Genomic DNA, 20,836 nt, shown 5'->3' on the forward strand with positions numbered 1-20,836 from the left:
CTGCTGTTCTTTCATTTCATTTGGTGTCCTCTAGTCCTTCTATTATGGGAACTAATGAAGAACTTTTCTTTATTCATCCTCTTCACACCACTCATGATTTTATATACCTCTATCATATCCCCCCTTAGTCTCCTCTCTTCTAAGCTGAAAAGTCCCAATCTCTTTAGCCTCTCTTCATATGGGACCTGTTCCAAACCCCTAATCATTGTAGTTGCCCTTTTTTGAACCCTTTCCAAGGCCAAAATATCTTTTTTGAGGTGAGGAGACCACATCTGTACACAGTACAGAAGATATGGCGTACCACAGTTTCCTTCTTCCACTGGCTTCCCCCTTCCAGCTCCCTCCTCACAGGTTTCCCCCTCCCCTCTCCCACCCTCTCTCTTCCCCTCTCCCACCTCCTTTTCCCAGTCTCCCCAGGGGTTAATCCCCTCCCCAGTTTTGTTAAATAAAGAGAGTTTCTATTTTTGAACACACATGTCCTTTATTTTTTACATCAGGAAGGGGGGCTAGGAAGGGGTAAGTGGAAGGAGGTGAGGGAGGAATGGGGCATGAGCCCCTGATGGGGAGGACTGGGCTGGCTCTGCGGGCTCTTCGGGGTGGAAGCTCTCCTGCAGGGCCTCCTGGATCCTGACAGACCCTCGACTGACACTCCACCCCCCCGGATGGCAGCCTGCAGCAAGTGTAGCTGGGCTGATGGCCGAGTGCTGTGATGTGCCAAGTGTGGGCACTCAGGGCATTCCAAGTCAGGACTGCTTTGCTGTCCCACATCGAGGTAGACAAGCAAGAGGAGAACCCTGAGAACTGTCTGTCCAGGATGGGGGTCGGGTCCCTTTAAGCACAGCCCTCGGCTAGCCTGAGGCAGCAGCTCCACTAAGTCCTAACTCTAAGTCCTAACCTGATGCCCTGCCGGCACTGGTTCCGGCCAGCCTTAACCTCAGTTCAGGGTCCACTCAATGTGGACATGCTATTTTGAATGAGCAAAACGCTAATTCGAATTAGTTTTTAGGTCTAGATGCACTAATTCAAATTAGCTTAGTTCAAATTAACTAATTCGAATTAAGTTAGTTCGAATTAGTGCTGTAGTGTAGACATACCCTAAGAGACTAGTTGAAGCTTATCGTATAGTCAACTAGGGTATATCTACACTACCCCGCTAGTTCGAACTAGCAGGGGTAATGTAGTCATCCGCAGTTGCAAATGAAGCCCGGGATTTGAATTTCCCGGGCTTCATTTGCATAAAGCCGGCCGGCGCCATTTTTAAATGCCGGCTAGTTCGAACCCCGTGCCGCGCGGCTACACGCGGCACGGAGTAGCTAGTTCGGATTAGGCTTCTAATCCGAACTAGCTGTACTCCTAGTTCCATTCCAGGAGGAGTACAGCTAGTTTGGATTAGAAGCCTAATCCGAACTAGCTACTCCGTGCTGCGTGTAGCCACGTGGCACGGGGTTCGAACTAGCCGGCATTTAAAAATGGCGCCGGCCGGCTTCATGCAAATGAAGCCCGGGAAATTCAAATCCCGGGCTTCATTTGCAACTGCGGATGACTACATTACCCCCGCTAGTTCGAACTAGCGGGGTAGTGTAGACATACCCCTAGTGATGTGACTAGTCACTTCCCCCCCTCTCCCTTGCTGCCTCTATCAGAGAGAGGCAGCAAGGGGTAGGCAGGAGCCAGTGCTGGGGGGAGCCAGCTTAAAAGGCAGTCCCCCTCACACCATCTCCACGGGGGACAGAGGAGGTAGAGGCACAGCAGGAAATGGCGCAAGCGGGGTCTGAAGCAGTCTTTGCTTGCACTGCTTCTGCTGCAATTCTGCTTTTGAAATGTACAAGAGCCCCATTTCAAAGGCTTACGTGCTGCAGGCAGCGCAGGGCCGTGCTCCATGTGGGGCTTCCACTTTTGAACTGTAGCAAGAGCCCGGCAGGGCTGTTGCTACAGTTCAAAGGCAGAGGTGCCCTTATAGACTAATCGAATAGTCAATGGAAATCCCATCGATTAATCCATTAGTTAATTAATCTAATGTAACATCCCTAACCCAAACCCTTCTAAAGATCTGGACCTCTCTGCTTCTGCTCTGGAGCAGCTCCTTTTGGAAGTTTGGCCTGAGATCACAGCATATGTCACCAGATTGGCTGCTTGTCAAGTGCCCCCTCATGGCCAGAGATCACTCTGCCTGGGGCCTGCCTCAGTTTCCATCGTCAAGAAGCTTCCTAAATAAGCCCCCCCGGCCCAGAGGTTTTCATGAATCCAATAAAAACAGCCATTCTTAGTGTCTAGCTTATTAAAGTTAAAGATAAATACAAAAATCTCCTCCTCCCCCAGGAGTCCCAGGGTCCTTCCAACCTTACCTGGTTATTCTCAGCTCTTCCTTGCTGGAGGAACATGCTAGTCTCAAGACTCTTGAAGAAGCCTTGTACACTCTGCACAACTTCCTGAGCATTCCCCGACCTGGAGTCCGCTTCTCCATACCCAGCTGGGCTCATTGGACAGGGGCTGGCCAGCTCCAGGCTTCCAACCCTCTGGGCACAGGCCACCCCACCAGAGTTTGGCTCAAGAGCTGACATTTCAAATTGCTTTAACAGCCACACGCATATTCGGATTATTTTGAAAATTGCTATATCTTGCCAGAGCCAGGAGCAGAATGAGTAGTGGCAGGCAGTGGTGAGTTAGCCCAGTAGGTTTTTAAGCACAGCTTCCTCAACAAGGAGCTGATTTGAATATTCAAATTACTCTAAATCCCATGTGTGTAGGGAGATTATCTTGAAAACTGGTATGTCACAATTTAGAGGCTGAAGTAGGTCTTTGATTTCAGGATCAACGTTGGGGTCATTTGGTGAAGGGGCTCCCATGACAGCCCCTCTATACTGAGCTGATCATACCACTTTCAGAGCCTTATCGTTTTTTCGGTAAGGGAAAATTCACAGCCCAACCTTAACCTCAGCACAAAGATTTTTGGGCAGTGATTAATAACTGGTTGAATTCCTACCCTGCAGAGTCTTTCCTAGACCTAAGTAATAGCCACTTTCAGCCTCTAGACAGCTATATGTAAGGATGCCAGCTGTAATGCAGAACTACTTAAAACAGGCTTTGTTGCTTAGCGTATTCATAAGCTGATGAGATACCAGTTTATGTATGTGTTAGTGGATTTTAAAATGGCACTTTCCGGCCTCCGGATTTCATTTCCCACCAGGTTTTTTGTCAAATCCACTTCTCTCCAAAGAGTGCTGCAATAACTGTAGGAGTATGGGGCAGTGGGATTAGCATCCCTATACTGCCTAAGCGTGTAGCTAATGCACAGTTAAAATCTCTCTCCCGCTATTGCTGCAAGTGGGAGCTCCATTCACTCTGCTGATATTAGCATACATTGGCCATCATGATTAATGAAGCATTTAATTATGGAATCATAAAAGTTATAGATGGAAAAGGTCTATAAAAGCTTAACTCTTCATGACTCAATGGCACATCCACAGGGCCTGATTCTCCCCTCCTGGTGATGTTACTCAGGAGTCACTGCACTGAAGCCAATGGAGTGAGACCCCTGTAGTCAGGGTGATATTCACTCCTGTGCCCTGAGCCAAGGGGGGCAGGCTGTGGATATGCCTGGGGCTGGCCTTGTGCTCAGAGGTGAAAATCACACTCAGTGAGAAAAAGGAAGGGCCTTTATCTGCCAAAATGTGAGCTATGGTAAATCATGGTCAGGTAAATGCCACAGATATTCGAGTATGACCCTTTTTAGATGCACATTCCAGCACCAGATCCATTCTCACTCCCCAACCCCACCCTTATCACCACCACGGTATTCCCAGGGCCAGATCTTTCAATCCTTCTTCCTTGACTCCAGGGCTGTGTCTAGGCTGGCAAGTTTTTCCGCAAAAGCACCTGCTTTTGTGGAAAAACTTGCCAGCTGTCTACACTGGCCGCTTGAATTTCCGCAAGAACACTGATGATCTCATGTAAGAAATCAGTGCTTCTTGAGGAAATACTGTGCTGCTCCTGTTCAGGCAAAAGTCCTTTTCACAAAAGCTTTTGCGCAAAAGGGCCAGTGTAGACAGCTCAGATTTGTTTTGCGCAAAAAAGCCCCGATTGCGATTGGGGCTTTTTTGTGGAAAAGCGCGTCTAGATTGGCCACGGACGCTTTTCCGCAAAAAGTGCTTTTGTGGAAAAGCGTCCGTGCCAATCTAGACGCGCTTTTCCGCAAATGCTTTTAACAGAAAACTTTTCCATTAAAAGGATTTGCGGAAAATCATGCCAGTCTAGACGTAGCCCAGGGGTAATTTGGCCAGAATAAGGATTGACTGCAGGACTTGGCCCAGAGAGGGTGACCAGAGAATCTGCCTTCCCAACAGCAGTAGAGACCTGAGGACAAAGATAAATAAGAGAATTTTATTGCCCATTGAGAAGGGTTTGTAATAGGCAGCTTGGCTGATGTACAGGGTTTTAGGATTTGCTTCTTGCTGAATGAGCATTTCTTTCTTTGCATAGCCACACAGTACACAAAGTGTTAGGAACAGTGCAGGCAGTACTCCCTTATCAGCAGTTATCCTGCCTTTTCTTAACATGAAATATTAATCCATTCAAGTGGATAAATATTAATAGCTTTTTGGCAGAGAATCCAAAAGGGCCAGAAGAGGAGTTTGCCTTTTGCTGTTTTTCAGTCAGCTCTGAGAGGAGGTCTTAGCATTATACAGTCACCTCCCCTCTTCCCACAATATTCTCCAACAATAATACTGGTGCAGGGGTGGGATTTTACAGCAGAAGGGCGGAAGGCTTTCCAGATCTCTCCCTGAGAACAGACGACCTGTGCTCACACTGCATTTTAGTCCTTTGACCCACAATTTGGTGCTGGCAAAAGATACCAAATTCCAGAGCCAACCTAAGGTCTCTGTGGCTCCCAGGGCTATCCTCTCCTCCCCCACCCCCCACTCCCACCCCCGGCTTCCAGCTCCAGGGCCCCCAGGGACTGGGGCATCGGGGCTGCTGTGGCAGCCATGGCTCTACTCCCCAGGGCCGCCAGGCTCCGCTCCTCGAGGCTGCCAGGGCTGCCATGGATCTGCTGCCCCGAAGCCACAGGGGCTGCTGCAGCTCTGCTACCCTGGGGCCACCGTGGCTCAGCTACCCTGGGGCTGCTGAAGCGTCTGTGGATCTGTTGCTCCAGAGCCACCAGGTTCTGCTCCTTGGGACCACCAGAGCTGCTGCAGCTATGCTACCCCAGGCTGCTGGAGCTGCTGTGGCTCAGCTGCCCTGAGGCCACCGGAGCTGCCACAGCTCCACTATCCCAGGGCTCCTGCAGCCAACCCCATGGCCTCCCAGGCTTCTGGTCCAGAGGCTCTCTGGTTTAGCAATATCTGTGGTCCTGCCGGAACATGGATGTTGTCGAACCAGAGAGTCCCAGACAAGAGAGGTTCAACCTGCATTTTAAAATTAGCATTACTCCCCGAGAAAAGCAGGAATACAGATTTCAAAATAAGCAGCCTCTTCTTTTGAAATAACAGTGGATGCTCTGCTTATAAATTCGACCAAAGGGTGGTTATTTCGAAATAAAGCCCTAGTGTAGACCAGCGCTGCCTGTTTTGCCATTGAATTCAACAAGCCAGGATTTCACCTGAGGGACATAGCAACATTCCTGAATGAGCACTGAGCCCTCTAGTAGCTGGAAACGAAGAGGCTCCCAGAGTCCTGCCTTCTTTGGATAATTGTCTCTCGAAAACTTTCTGCCCTGTTGGCTACTAGGTAAATGGCCAGGACAAACAGCTGGGTTCCATGTCTGCAGCAGGAGGCTGGGGTAACCTTATGATTTCCACCTTCAACACCCACAAGACAAATTCTCCATATGTCAGAAGTCAGATGAGTTGGAGTGCACCCCAAAGAAACCTCTCTCTACCTCTTCTGCAAATCCTCCATCCTGCATTGTGCACTCTGGTGAAACCATGATTGCACTGGGAAGGGGAGGCACTTAAAATTTTCACCAACTTAGTCCCAAAACGCTCTGGCTAATTTAGTCAAATCCACACTCCTAGAAGGAATTATTCAGCCATAAAGCAGGTAGAGGACAGCTGGCGGAAGTGTAGTTTCCTTTACACCACACCTCCAGTGTGCCTCCATTAATCTGGAGAGACCACCTTTAAAGCACTACATTCTTTATGGCCCATTCCAGCCTCAGCCTCTCAAGCTGACTAAGGATTGGTAATACAGGCTTCTTTCTCTGAGAAACCAGTCATAAACTCCATGTGACTTGGGACACCAAAGAGCCCTCAGATGGGAGCCAGTTTTCAGTTGTTTTCAAAAATACAAACTTTGCCTGGATTTGAACCTCTGACCTAGAGTTAAAGGCCAGTTCCCTGAGTCATCCTGTGTGTGTGGGACCCTGGAGTTGGATAGAATATTAAGCCCCTTCCTTGTTGTGCTCCCAATCCTCTCCCAGAGACATAACAGTACAGAAAACAGGAATTAATAGCAACCTCTAACCAAGAGTTAAAAGAGAATGGAAGAAAAATAAATACCAGTTACTAATATCTCAAGTAAATTCCATTTGACCCTACTGTACTGGAGCTATAGAATTCCCTTTTGTCCCATCACCATTCTGTCACAATTTATCATTCCAGTGTTGTTTCTAAGCCTCTATGTGTATTTCTTTTTGCCCAGAAGCAAGACACTTGAGGCAAACACGTTTCCCCTTTGATTGCTTTATAAGAGCAATGTCTTTGGTTCTAACCTTCCCAATCTTGTCAGATGTTATAATGACCCACAGGAAATGGCCCCATATCTTGCTGTAGTGCTCCAGGGACAGTCATCATTGAATCCCCACAAGTTCAGTTATTGGGGGTGCATTGACCATCAGTTCCTCGTAATTTTGTAAGAACAGCCGTAGTCGGGACATATAGGAGTCCTCATTGTATGGCAGCTTCTTCTTTTTCAGATACTGGGAGACTATGGGTTTGATCTAAAAGGGAAAAAATATTACAATGACACCGTAAGTTCTAATGATGATGATGATGCCTTACATTTTTACAGGACCTTCCATCCAGAGCAATCATTGAAAACTATGCATGTTGGCATCATATTGCCTACTGTCAAAATGCAGCCAACTCCGCGGTGGAACAAGAAAACTATTTAACAGTACCTAATATTATATAATGGCTTACATCAGGGAATGAAGATGAATATAATATCGAGCTCGAGCAGCAACAGGAATTTAGACTGACAATATATTTATATGAGTTGGAATAAGGGAGGGATATTGAAAAGCTGACATCCTTTTGTCATAATAAGGGCTGGATGACCACAAGTGCTCACTACTTTGCTCTTGCATCTAGGATCTCCTGCATCCTTCCCTCATATCACACTGGGGCACTGGTTCAGAAGGTAGAGTGCTTACTGAATTAACATCATCTTTTGCAGCCCCTGAAGGTTTGTTTTTTGAGGCCTGTGAAATATGACAAAGACACTGCTTTGAGTTAATATCATAGCAGCAGCATGTCTTTATTGTTACTAGCATCATAAGTATTCATGGGACTGTAAAATAAGTAAAGGGTTTCAAACAAATACAGGCCTGGACTGAAAAGTACAGATCCACATCTCAACTAACCCAAAAATTCAGGGTGTTGGATGTAGGGGTTTGATTGGAGTCTACACCTAATACATTGCTAGTGGAGAATGAAGGCAGTACAGCCAGGTGTTTAATGATTCTAGCAGGAATTATTCACAGTTTAGGTGTGGTCTGAAAAGCTTTCCCAGGAGGAGAGCAGGGACTTTGCTAAACACTCTCTGGAAGGCTGTTGTAATAATAAAGCACAAAGTCAAGCATGGAGGAAGGAGACCATGGAAGAAGGTTGAAGAGAAGGTAGGGTAGAGTGTGTGGAGAAGGAAGTGTGAGGAAATGAGGACAGAGATGCAGTTAGAATTGGCATTATGGAGTGTTCTGAAAATGTGAAGGGGTTTAAAATTAATGATGAGGGAAAGCCTGAGCAAGAATGGAACACAGAAGCGTGCTCAGACCTGCAAGGTAGGGAGAGAGGCTTCACACCTCCATTTTGAGTTAAGTGGAAGGGGAATCACACAAACTTATCTCCTCATTATTTCCTCCCATGAGCATCAATTTTCTCCTCTATGTTAAACGTCACTTTCCCTCCTGCTCCCCTCCCTCAGCACTCCCTCTGGCCAGGCCCTCCTTTTCTCTCTCACCTTCAGGCACATGTTGTCAGAGAGGTTTGGGAAGAGATGATGTTCTACATGGCAGCTGATGATTGAGTGCCCAAAGGACCAATCCAGTAGGGCATTGCGGGGCAGATTCAGAACTGCAAGACTCATCAGGTGAATCCGCTTGGGCTTCTTATCAACAGAGAACATCGGGAGGCCAATGTGCTACAAGACAAAAATAAAAAACGTGGCATCACTTTCTTCAGCAGGCAGATAGGGTGCATGGCTTCCTGAGGACAAGGGTGGAATCCAGCTATGTCAGGCCAGGGTGGAATGATGGCTGTTTCTCCAGCTCCTCATCTTTTTCTGTACATGATCTTGTGAGTCTCCTTCTTTATGGGGTTGAGAAGTCCTCATAACAGGTAACAGGCTAGTGCCATCAACTGGAATGCTCTAAGGGTATGTCTACACTACCCCGCTAGTTCGAACTAGCGGGGTAATGTAGGCATACCGCACTTGCAAATGAAGCCCGGGATTTGAATTTCCTGGGCTTTATTTGCATAAACTGGGCACCACCATTTTTAAATCCCTGCTCGTTCGAACCCCATGCCGTGCGGCTACGCGCGGCACGAACTAGGTAGTTCGGACTAGGCTTCCTAGTCCGAACTACCGTTACTCCTCATTCCACGAGGAGTAATGGTAGTTCGGACTAGGAAACCTAGTCCGAACTACCTAGTTCGTGCCGCGCGTAGCCGCACGGCATGGGGTTCGAACGAGCAGGGATTTAAAAATGGTGGCGCCCAGTTTATGCAAATGAAGCCCAGGAAATTCAAATCCCGGGCTTCATTTGCAAGTGCGGTATGCCTACATTACCCCGCTAGTTCGAACTAGCGGGGTAGTGTAGACATACCCTAATTTCCCACTCACACCTTACGGGTCAAGTCTGTTGTGGGAGCACTAGCACTCACACACTGCTCCCCACATATTATCTCAAGGCCAGCTCTATTCGTGGCAAATCAAAAAGAAGCCTCTGTCCCAGAGTCAAATGACACGACAAGAGTTTGGAAACCCTGTGACTTCAGAGGAGTTCCTATGTAAATGTGATCGGAATCTGGCCATTTCATCTTAGGCCTGTTGAAAATGATCAGTGACTCTCCAATGGGTAAGAACCAACTATTCTTGTTCCATCCTTCCCAAAGGCACCTGGCTTTTAAAGTAACATCTCTTAGTGTGAGAAGGAGCAAATTCTGATCTCATTTACACCTATATGAAGCCTTCTGTGTTCATTCTGTCTCAACTATCCACACTGTTATGCCAGGTGACATTGGTCTCCTCAACATTTTGGACCCGAGTCTAATCCAATGTGACATCAGTACAACTGAGATCAGAGTCAGGTCATTTGTCTTAAGTTTATAGATGCTTCAGTTGCCAAAGACAAAGTGAGAACTAGTTAATTAATACAGCTAGTTAATTAATACAGGGAGCTTTGCTTTTTTTGCTTCCAAGGACTTTGGTGCAAGCTGGGGTTTGTGGCCTCTACCTGGAAGATGTTAACATGGATGTAGGGGTGAGCAAGGAACGATCGTGTGATCAACATGCAGATGAGGGCAGACCACACCGATTGGAACCCTGAGACATTGACCAAGAGCCAGTAATGGGAGTAGAGACCAAGACACATGCAGCAGAGGGTCCGGAGAGCTGTTTTCAACTCGACATCCTTCAGCAAACCTATGAAAGAACAGATAACATACAGAGCAGCACTCAACATCTCCCTACATCTCCCAGTTTACCCAGATGGGGTATAATGCTGCAGTGCTTATATTCCAAATCCCAGAACAGGCACTGGTCTGTCACTCTGTATAAATTCCAAGGGCACTTGATCCCAGACCCACTTCAACACCTACCGTTCCACTGGCTGGATGGTTTCAGTCCTGAGTCAAATTACTGATGCTCTTAGCAAGCTTCAGCTTACTCAGGTCAAATTCTGCACTGAAGTCAACAGACATTTGCCTGAGCAAGGACCAACTAAAAATTAAAGGCAGCTCGCTCACTCTGAGTAGCACTCACCCGAATGAGTAGCCCCACTGACTGAACGCTACAGTTACTCTGCAACACAAGTTGGGGTGGCAGAATCAGGGCGTACATAATGACCTCAGAATTTGGCCCTATCTGATTTTTCAGCAAGCAATTGGCAGCTGTTCACTGCCTGTGGTTGTGTGCTGACAGAAGAGTTTCCATACACAATGGACATTGCATTTCCTCAGTTATCATGCAGTCTCTTCTTCCACTGTCTGCACCTCCTGATCTCATTCTTCCCACTAACACCATCTTCTTACACACCCTACCACTGACCCCAGTGCTCTTCTCCTGCTCCTTCCTATCACGTGTTACGTGTGCTTGTCATGTCTCATCCTAACTTTGGGCACGTCTACACTGCAGTGTTATTTTGAAATAACTAATGCAGGGGTGGCCAATTCGCAGCTCTTGAGCCGCATGCGGCTCTTTGTTCCAAGAAATGCGGCTCTTGCTAGTTCTGAGCCGTGCGCCCAGACTGCTCATGGCTGGCCGCTCTGCGCACATGCCCCAGCACCTGGAGGGAGAAGCACATGACGACAGTGATGGCAGCAGCTCCAGTGAGACCCAAGCATTAGGTTAGAGCGGGGGCGGGGAGAGCCGGGGATGCCTGGCTCTGGAGGCAGAGTGAGGCATTGGATTAGGTTGGGAGGCTGGGAGTGCCTGGCTCTGGGGGAGAGGAAGGGGATTTTGGGTTAGAGCAGGGCTGGGGGGGTGCTGAAGCACCTTAAACTCAAAGTCTTCATGGATGCAGAATAAGGCAGCCAACACAAGTGTCATATTTAAATTCCAGGGCAAAAAAAATATCAGCATGTACCTGATTTACACTGTATTTCTTTAAAGAAAAATCAAAGACTATTGTTTGCCAGGCTGAAGCAATTATTCTGAGATATGAGTCTCTCCCTTGTTGTTTTTGAACTTATCATATTTGCAGTCTGGGACAGACCTGAATTTTTAGAACTATAAAAAAGCCATAATCTTCATAAGTAAAAAATGAGGAAATCATACGAGAGATCAACAACCTGGAGTGAAACAGGCACTTCAAATTGTGCTAATTTACTTCTCTGTTCAGTTTAATTAAAAAAAAAAAACCTCACGGGCCATAATAGGGCAGTAGTGTTAAATTTAAAATACATGGTGGGGATGCTTTTTTTTAGTGTGAGAATATTACTGTATTTTTAAAGTTATTTTTTATTTGATGTTTGTTCCTTGTCAAGTTCTCTGAAGATCTATGGACTGGCTGTGAATTTTTCAAGTGACTACAGACTTTTTTATTGGTTTTTGTCTGAAATGTCCTGTAATTTTTATCACTACATTTTGTGTTCTATCTATCTATCTATCTATCTATCTATCTATCTATCTATCTATCTATCTATCTATCTATCTATCTATCTATCTATCTATCTATCTATAAAAATAAATATATAATATGTGGCTCTTTGTACTCTATCCACAGCTATTTTGGCTCTTCATCTCTAGCTGGTTGGCTGTCCCGGAACTAACATTATTTTGAAATAACAAGGTGAGTGTCTACACAGCAAGCCCGTTATTTCAAAATAATTTCAAAATAACAGGCTTCTTATTCTGGAATAATAAACCCTCATTTCACAAGGAATAACACCTGTTTTGAAATAGTTATTTCTAAATAAGTGCGTAGTGTAAACCTACCTTTAGACTGTATGCTGTTCAGGCAAGGAATGACATATGTTCACTCCCTACTACAACCAGGCCTTTAACCTGACTAGGATTTTCATCATGTCAATAACTGTATCTATCTGTTCCCTCGCTCTTACAAATGAATTTAATTTTTAGTTTTAAAAACTTGCAAGTTTTAAACAATACTCATAGAAGAAAGAGATCTCAGAGGAAAGCAACATACCAAGGGCCACTAGAGGAGTTAAAATAGGTACAGCTATGGGTGCAATGAACATGTAGATGTATCGGTTCAAGAAAGGAATCTTCCAAGTACTGGAATCGCCTAGGCTGATAACGTTAGTGTAACCGTGGTGCATTTTCACATGGTTGTAGTATGCCTGCTCTGCTGTGAAAGCTGAGCAAATCTGGAAGAGAAAGAAAAGGGATGTAAATGCAGAACAGCGTGCATACAGATCCACAACATTGTCTCTCTGGAATGACACCACCACAGAGGTTCACACTCAAGGCCTTGTTATGGTCATGCAATAGGATAAGAGGACTAATATGATATAACTACACTGGAGAAATGCATCTGTGGTATGCTATTGAAGCTGCGTGACACATGGATGGTAGATAATTTCTGGAGTTACACAATGATGTGTGCTTTACCGCTGAGGACAGTACTAATCTCTAAGGTCACTTGCCATGATAAGAACATTCCAGTTACACAAAGAGTTATTCAAGTTACTGATTATCAGAGACAGGCTTTCATCAAAACCCTGAATCAAAAAACTTCCAGCTTGGGGTAGTGAGATGCAGAATTGATTTTCAGGCCCAGCTCCACTAAGTGGGACCTCTAATAATTGTGTCTACAATTGGCTGCTCTGAATGTATAAACTCTTAGACAATTAGGAGCTGATGTCTGTGCCCTAACTGATTGGAAAGCTAATTTATCTTTATTTTGGAAATTCCAATTTTCCAGTATGGTGTCAGAGTTGATATATGGCCTGCTTAATATGACAATAAGATATTATAACAAACTGTGTTCACTTTATACTTCCTGGTTGTCATTACATTGCACACTAGGGCCATTTGCAGTTTTGGAGCACCAGAAGAGATAAAACTCACTTTCTCCTGTTCCAAAAAGCACCAGGTTGCAACAACTGAGCCAAAGGAGAATCCCTAGAAATCATCAACAATATAGAGGCTACAACACATTCCTGAACAGTTATGATTCCACCCAGTAGAGGGCAGTGAGGTACAGGCACACTAGCCAGCTGATTGCAGTGTTCTATCTATACAGTGGACAGTCAAAAATATGTTTTCCAAGTTCTGCTAGGTTATTCATTTAGAAAAATAAAGTTAGTCAACAGAACTAATTAGTTTTTTTAGGTTATTTTTCTCTCTTAATATACCTGTCCTTTGATTGGACAGTGCTACTATTTCCACACCAGGGATCAAATCTTCATTCCAAAAGCTACTTCCTAGTGGATCAGTGAGGCTGGTTGCTATCAGAAGAAGACAGAAGAGGATTTCCTGCATATCCTTTAGTATTTTCAAAATCAGAAGAAAAGTCTCTCCTCTTTGTAGAGGAACTTGGCAGTGAATACATTGCAACTTGTTGAGCCGCTGGTTAGAACTAATGTAACAAATTCTGAACTTGGATACACTAGCATGAATTGAGAGTAACTAAGTTAGGAACCTGGTGATGAGTCTCCCTCCTTGGCATTAAAATATCTCACAGAACTGCCTCTGTTCAATGGAAATGTGCTTCTATGAATATCATCTACCACATCGCCCGTGTATGTACCCTGAGCCACATACACGTGCCATGCAGTGGTGCAGCTCACCATCTCCACATTGATGCAACACTACAATGTGTATCTGTTGTAAGCTTTGCAGTGTTCTGCCGAGCTACCTAGGTTTTTATAGCCTTCTAGCAGCATGAAATCTGAGCACCTTTGATATAAACTTACACACAGGAACATTCTTACACACAGCAGGGTATTGGTGATATACCTCAATGAAGAATATGGCCCAAACTTTCCCCCAAGTCTTGGACTCTGTCAAAGCATTGTGGCTGGCCAAGTGGCTTCCTTTCACTGTTGCTGTGTGGTGTACCATGCCCAAGAGGAAGATGCCCAGAAGGAAGGGAAGGACATTGTCTGAACGCAGACACAGGAACCCTAGAGATAGAAAGAAAAACCTTGGAGGTATTAAGCCTTCTCTAGATAATCAAGATCAGAGCAGTATAATGGCCAAGGCAGGATTACGTTCCCCATAAGAACTATACTTCTCGGCTACATCTACATTGGCCCCCTATTACGAAATAGGCATGCTAATGTAGCACTTGGGAATAGGCAAATCCACGGGGGATTTAAATATCCCCCGTGGCATTTGCATTTTCATGGCCGCCACTTTTTTCCGGCTTGGAGATAAGCTGGAGAAAAGCATCCAGACTGGCGCGATCCTCCGGAATAAAGCCCTATTCCGGAGGATCTCTTATTCCTACTTGCAATAAGAGAATAAGAGATCCTCCGGAATAAGGCTTTATTCCGGAGGATCGCGCCAGTCTGGACGCTTTTCTCCGGCTTATCTCCAAGCCGGAAAAAAGCGGCGGCCATGAAAATGCAAATGCCGCGCGGATTTGCCTATTCCCAAGTGCTACATTAGCATGCCTATTTCGTAATAGGAGGCCAATGTAGACGTAGCCCTCCTGTGCAAATGATATCTCTTTCAGAGGTAGTCTCCATTTTCCTTCTTCTCACTGCAGTAAAGTGGAAATCCAGGTGTCCACTTCATATACTACTAGGATGAGGGCCAAAAAAGTACCTCGCTAGATGGATAGATTAAAGTCTATGAGACAGGGAAGTGTCTGTGTGTACCTTGTGAATGTCTAGCCATCAGTTCAAGGTAAACATGATTAACTCACAACTCCTAACTCCCCACTGCCAAGCCCTCCCCTCTCTCTTTTCTGAACCACTGTGGACACCACCATCATCTAGGCCTAATATCAGGGCATCACCTTCAACCTTAATCTCTCTCTAGAATAGATCCTCATACCCAGGCTATATCTAAAACTTGCTGATTCCTTCTGCTTAACATCTCTAATGGCAGGTCTACTCTACAAACTTGCATTGGCTCAGCTGCACCAGTGCAGCTGTGTTGCTGTAGCACTTCTGGTGAAAACTCTCTAAGCCAGTGTTGGGCAACCTGCGATCACAGGCCACACATGGCTCATCAGGGGAAGCCGCCGGCGGGCTACCAGACAGGTTGTTTACCTAGCGTCCGCGCATCCTGCGCTGCTTCCTGCAGCTCCCGTTGGCCAGGAACAGTGAATTGCAGAACAACGGGAGCTGCAGGTGGTCATATTTGTGGATACAAGGTAAACAACCTGCCTGGTGGTCTGCCAGCAGCTTATCCTGATGGGCCACGTGCACCCTGTTGGTTGCCAACCACTGCTCTAAGCTGATGGGTGAGAATTCTCCTGTTGCTTTAATAAGTCCAGCTTCATGAAAAAAGCTCACCTCTGACACAGCACTGCCCACACTTGGGGTGTGTGTGTTAAGGTCAGTATTACTATATGACTCAGGGAAGTGGATTTTTCACACCCCCGAGCAATGCAGTTATATCGAAGTAAGTGCAGCGTAGATCTGGCCTAAGATATTAGAGAAACAGGTTAGGTGAGGTAATATCTTTTATTGGATCAACTTGAATTGGAGAGAGAGACAAGCTTTTGAGCTAACCAGAGCTCTTCTTCAGGTCTGGGAAACATACTCTGTGTCCAATTATTTACAAGGTGGAACAGATTGATTAGCAAAAGTATTTAACATACATTGCCTCCCTTCCAACCACGCACCTCCATTCCTTCCTTGCCTTCCACCATTCTTATTTTCCTTTCTTTCTTCATCTTTTTACTGTATTGTCACCACTTTTTACTGTATTGGGGAGGAGCAGGAGAACTAAATTGAGGAGTATTGTTAATGTGCTACCTCCACCAGTTCTTTGGTCTATAGACAATTATACATGCTCGAAACAGATGGCTCTAATAACTAGATGTCAGGGTCTCCATGGGTCCCACATTTCTTCCTTCCATCCTTCCAGTTTTTGCATTTCCACCAAAATATATAGGGTTCTATCTAGTGTCCTGAGATCATTCCCTAACATTTTGGAAGTGTTTGGATACAGCATTTGTAAGTTATTGTATTGAATCCAAACATGCACATGGAGCAATGCCATCACAGTGAGGGGAAGGCCTCACATGATTGGTCAAATAAACAGTGATGGCAAAACATTCCAGACTTCTAGTCCATTTTAGCTAAGCAGCCATAAATCCAAAAAATAATCCCAGGGATCTAAGTCCCCCCACCCTTCTCCTTGTGGGAGACTCTTCATCTTCCACATTAAAGCCAAGGCTTTTAAGGCACTTCATAAACCTGACCCTGCTTCCATCTCAGTTTGCATCTCCAGCTCCACCCAACCCCATCCCAGGAAGGTTCACTCCCTTAATCTCTTTTTCCCCACTCCCAACCCGATGCCCTCTGTCACACTGCTCAGTGTACCTTGGCCAACACCACACTCCCATTCACTCCTTCTTCAAAAACACTTCTGAGAAGTTATCCCACTCTCGCATTTTCTAGCTCCAATCACACCGTATGTCTCCTTGTTTGTACCTTATTAGAGTGAGACTCTAAGCTCTTTAGGGCAGGGACCTGTTAGTTGTTTGGCACAACAGCTCCCCTCATGCACAAGGATCTATAGGTTCCCAGTGTCTTTTTTAATTCACTCAAGCAAATTCCTACTGAAATCAATGAGAGTTTACCTAAATAAGAACTGAACAAGCCCTCTGTGCTAGGGATGTTAAAATGTGGGTAATTGGCTAACCGTGCTACAACTGAAAATGTCAGCAGTTACATGGTTACACACACCCACAGGGCATGGCGACTGCCTGCTCCCCAGGAGCCAGTGCACACCAGGAGCTGGCTTAAAAGTCAGCTTCCGGCATGCCCTGGCTCCCAACTTCTGCCCCGCACTGCTGCCTCTGATACCCCCGGGACCGGAGAGACACATATATAACTGTTTGGGTAACCAATAAGCTCATGCTTATCAGTTACCCATGTAAATGGCTACACTCTTGCATCCATACTCCACACAGGGAGAAATACCTACCCAGTTGTTTTTACCAGGTTCTCAGGCAGGATACCCACTGAGCTAACTCCTGAAAGGTACTGAGTTCTTAATTAAAACTCCCAGTGTCATCAAGGGATGCTGCAGATACTCAGCCCCTCCCAGAATATGGCCAAAGGGGAAATTTTCCTGCCTAAGGAGTTCAAGATTTGATACAATGAAACAAATATGAGAGAAGCTTTAGCACCCTCCTAGTCCCTTATTCTGAGCTGCAGTGAGGGAAGCTGCTGGGGGTTAGAGGCGTCACGTTATTGACTTCACTAGGATACATTTGGTTTAGATATAAAGTTATGCATAAGCTGCTGTCTTCATAATTCCAACCCTATGCAGCACTTCCAGGAGATGAAACACCACTAGCTCCAAAGCCACCTTAGGGATCTACAAAAGGGGTGTGAGCACTGTCTGTAGGGTGCAGAAGCTCTTCAGTGTAACTGGGACAGACCTGGAAATACCTGTCCCAGGATGAATGGAGAACTATAGTGATATCTGTCTATGCTGGTAGCTTCTCATGCCCTTTATTCATAGCAAGAATTAATGTTCACTGGCTGCCAGAGAACAAACTAGGGCCTGTACTGGCAATTCTTGCACCTCCTGAGAGAAGCTGCAAGACCAGCTCTGCCTGCAATTATAAAAATGTCTCTCTTACATCACGCCCACCACCAGAACTATACGGAGTCACTCATAAAAATATAATAACAAATCTTTCCCAGCAGGGCTGAGCTCCCCCTTGAAGATCTCACAAGGGCAGACAGAGTGAATGTTGAAAAGCAACCCTGCAGTGCTGAATAGGGAAGGCTTCCCCAAATGCACATCTGCAAAGGGTTAAATCAGAGAAGGCAGAGGCACTGAAAAGGCTGCTGCCTTGGCATCCCACTTATCTGAAATTCGCCTGCATACTCAGTCTGGATCCTCAGGAACAATTACCAGCTGCATCAAGTTTTTAAGCCTGAGCAGGTTTCAAGCATGGGCACCGAAATGATGCTGAGCACAGTTCAGCTCTGCTGCATTCCGGCTCTTACGCTGCACCCATCGCCACAGGCTCTTTTGCCTGGTGTGACATTTGCAGAGAAACGGCATTGGGCACTGGTTCCGCTGAGCCCACTGCTGTCCCCAGGTAACAGTGTTCATATGATACAGATCTCAGGCACCGACCCACGTGGCAGTATGAGAAGTAGAGCTTTGGATCACAGCGGCAGTGCTCGGAGGTGCCCTTCACCCCGTTAGCAGCAACATCTAGGTGGCTAATAACCAGCTGAGCTATCATGCCTACTAACGCAAAGGGAATACAATTCCCATTAACATATCATGAGAAAGCAATAAGGAGATTCAGGGGCCCTTCCCTTCCCTCCCCTCCCCTCCCTTAGTTGACACAAGCCTTCCCACTGTTACCTGCAGGAAGGACGAAGAAGTGTAGGGCAATGATACAGTCGTCTATGCCATGTCTCTCCCACCAGCTGCTTCTCTTCACCACCTGCTGCACCAGCTCAGAGAGCTCCCCCATCAGAGATTCCTCACTTCTTTCCTCCTCGGGAGGCTCCCTTTCTTCTTTGGCACCTCTCTGGACGACCCTCGGCATTTCTTCTCCTCTGGGTGTGTTTCCATCTCCTTCCGGGACTGGATGATTTAAAGAGGACCCTGGATCCTGTCCTTTTGGAGTCACCTCCTGCACTGGGGGGTCTGCTCTGCTGAGGCCAGTCTGAAGCGGTGGTGTTGGAGCTGCAGTGTCTTGACTTGGTGTGTCCCCTTGCCCCAGTTTCTCACCTTTCTCCGGGCCATTTCTCCCTTCTCCTGGGGCAGCTGGCTGTTCCACTCTGTGGTTTAGGGGAGAATCTTTTTGCAGAGGATCTGTCCTGTCTGTGCCTGCCTCACTTGGCTGCTTCCCCTTCTGTCTCTCTTGGTACAGGTCCTGATTCTCCATCCGCGTCTCCTGCCATGACTCCATCCCCCTGCAGAGCACAGGACACTGCAGAGTGATCCAAGTGCCAGTACCTCTGCCGGATCAAATAACAAATGAGCCTGTCCTGGGAAGGGCAGAGACCGCAGAGAAATGCAGCTGGCTTTGGCAGAAGGGCCACAGTGTGCAATCGGAAATGTTTGCAGACTGTAAGCTCAAATTGCTTAGCACTAGTAATGTGAAGCTGGCTTTACTCCCATCCCTAGACTCTGCCCCTTTCTCACCCTCTCATTCTCTCCCTCATCTGCTCCTTCCACGCCCTTTCTGACTCTCTCCCACTTATGGTGCTGCCGTGTCTGTTGCCCTTGGCTCTCCCTGTCATGAAGAATAGCTTGTGCAGGCAAGCAGAGTTCTGCTGCTCTCGCCAAAGCCAAAGGACATGGGAAGGGCAGCAATATAAAAAAATGTTACCGCTCCTACAGAGGAGTGCAGAGCTATTCTGGAGGCAAGAAAAGGGAGAGCAGAGAGCAGAGAGAAACAAAGAACAGCGAGTGGGACCCTCGTATGCGTGCCAAGCATCCCTCATTAGGAGGGAGGGTTCCTAGAGCGAGATACTACTCATATTCTCACTCTGTCTTGCCCTAAAGCTCCCCTAGCTCTGTGGATTTTGGAGTTAGGTGTACTCCTATTTTTCTCTCCAAATGTTCCTACATATGAGTACCAAACATGAGTGAGTCTAGGAGTGAAAACAAGGGGCAGGAAGGGGAAAGAGTTAGCTGCAGCACTAACCCATTTCTAAAAGCAAGCATCAGCACAGTTTCTGGGAACTTTTAGCACATGGAATGTCCATGGGAGGCAGGGTGGGAAGGAGGGAGGGAAGGGGTAGGAAAAAGAGAATGTAATAAGAGATGGAGATAGACAGTCACACGGGCAGTAGAAATGGCAAAGGGGGAGAAATCCACTGGTGGAAACTACTGAAACACCAACAATGTATCTAGGCCAGAGGATATGGTTTCATTTACTCCCAAGAAAAGGGGAGCAAGAGCAGAGAGGATGCTGGGTGGCTCTGTTGTCTCAGGCGCAACAGCCTTCGGTGAGCAGGTTAAGAGAAGTCAGAGGTTAAGGACAGAATCGAGCTTACAAGAGACACAGCAAGAAGGATGCAAAGGGGAGTTACAGGATCAGAGATGAGGTGCCAAGTGACCCATGCATGTTGTCTTGCTCTCTCTTTCTACTGTGCTCTTTCCTTTCCTGCAGGTTGAAAGATGGAGGCTGCGGGGTTTTGCATGTCTGCAAACTATAGCAGGGGTCTCCTGTCAAAGACTTGGTCGCTGGGGATACTGTTCTCCCTTCCTGATGGAACTTCACCAAGTCCATTTGGGACCCATAAGGAAAATCTCCTCTAGGAACCATAGCATCAGCTGTGCTAACATGCTGTACTATTAAGTAAGCTAGAGCCCCAGACCAAGTAGAGAGAGATCAGAGGTTTTCCCTAGAAGGGCAAAGAGATCTTGGATTTCACAGTGGGTTTTGGCTGGGTGAAGAATGTCCCCAGTAAACATGCACCTAAAGTTCTATGTTACATCCCTTCGCCAAAGCTGATACACTGGCTGTGTGACTGTGGAGTCAGTGCCACCCACTAAGGATTAATCAGCTCTCAGAACTTACTACTTAAGAGTCTCCTGCTCCCAGGTCACAGCTTAGCCAACAAGCATTGCTTGGGTGTAATAATGCGTTCATAGTTAACATCATTGTGGGGGCGGATTTCTGGGAAAACCAGTCCCATCCACTTTGAGAATGTTCTAGGTTCCTCGTCTGCTCCTGCCATTGAACTGAGTTTCTAAATAAATCATCTATTCAGCTCTCTAATGTCTTGTCCATGTGGGGGATTTGTCCCAGTGGCAGTCATCAGCG

At 46.4% G+C, this 20,836-nt stretch overlaps 1 protein-coding gene across 4 annotated transcripts in view; it reads right to left on the minus strand.

Moving 5' to 3' along the window:
* Positions 1-4,352: 4,352 nt before the first annotated feature.
* The window catches only part of FADS6 (fatty acid desaturase 6), a 44,491-nt gene continuing 28,007 nt past the window's right edge, over positions 4,353-20,836 (minus strand). For 3 of the 4 annotated variants that reach the window (XM_025178135.3, XM_089771922.1, XM_025178136.3), the window contains 6 exons: positions 18,418-18,974; positions 13,861-14,027; positions 12,086-12,266; positions 9,674-9,861; positions 8,179-8,358; positions 4,353-6,937 (listed from right to left, as the gene is read on the minus strand). In XM_025178135.3, coding sequence (XP_025033920.3) covers positions 6,788-6,937; positions 8,179-8,358; positions 9,674-9,861; positions 12,086-12,266; positions 13,861-14,027; positions 18,418-18,970 — 1,419 coding nt within the window. In that variant the 5' untranslated portion in view covers positions 18,971-18,974 and the 3' untranslated portion in view covers positions 4,353-6,787. The remainder of the gene's footprint in view (positions 6,938-8,178; positions 8,359-9,673; positions 9,862-12,085; positions 12,267-13,860; positions 14,028-18,417; positions 18,975-20,836) is intronic. The other variant, XM_025178134.3, reaches the window with a different exon arrangement.

This window comes from Pelodiscus sinensis, chromosome 20 (assembly GCF_052426305.1).
Source record: "Pelodiscus sinensis isolate ZL-2025 chromosome 20, ASM5242630v1, whole genome shotgun sequence".
Lineage (NCBI taxonomy): Eukaryota > Metazoa > Chordata > Testudines > Trionychidae > Pelodiscus > Pelodiscus sinensis.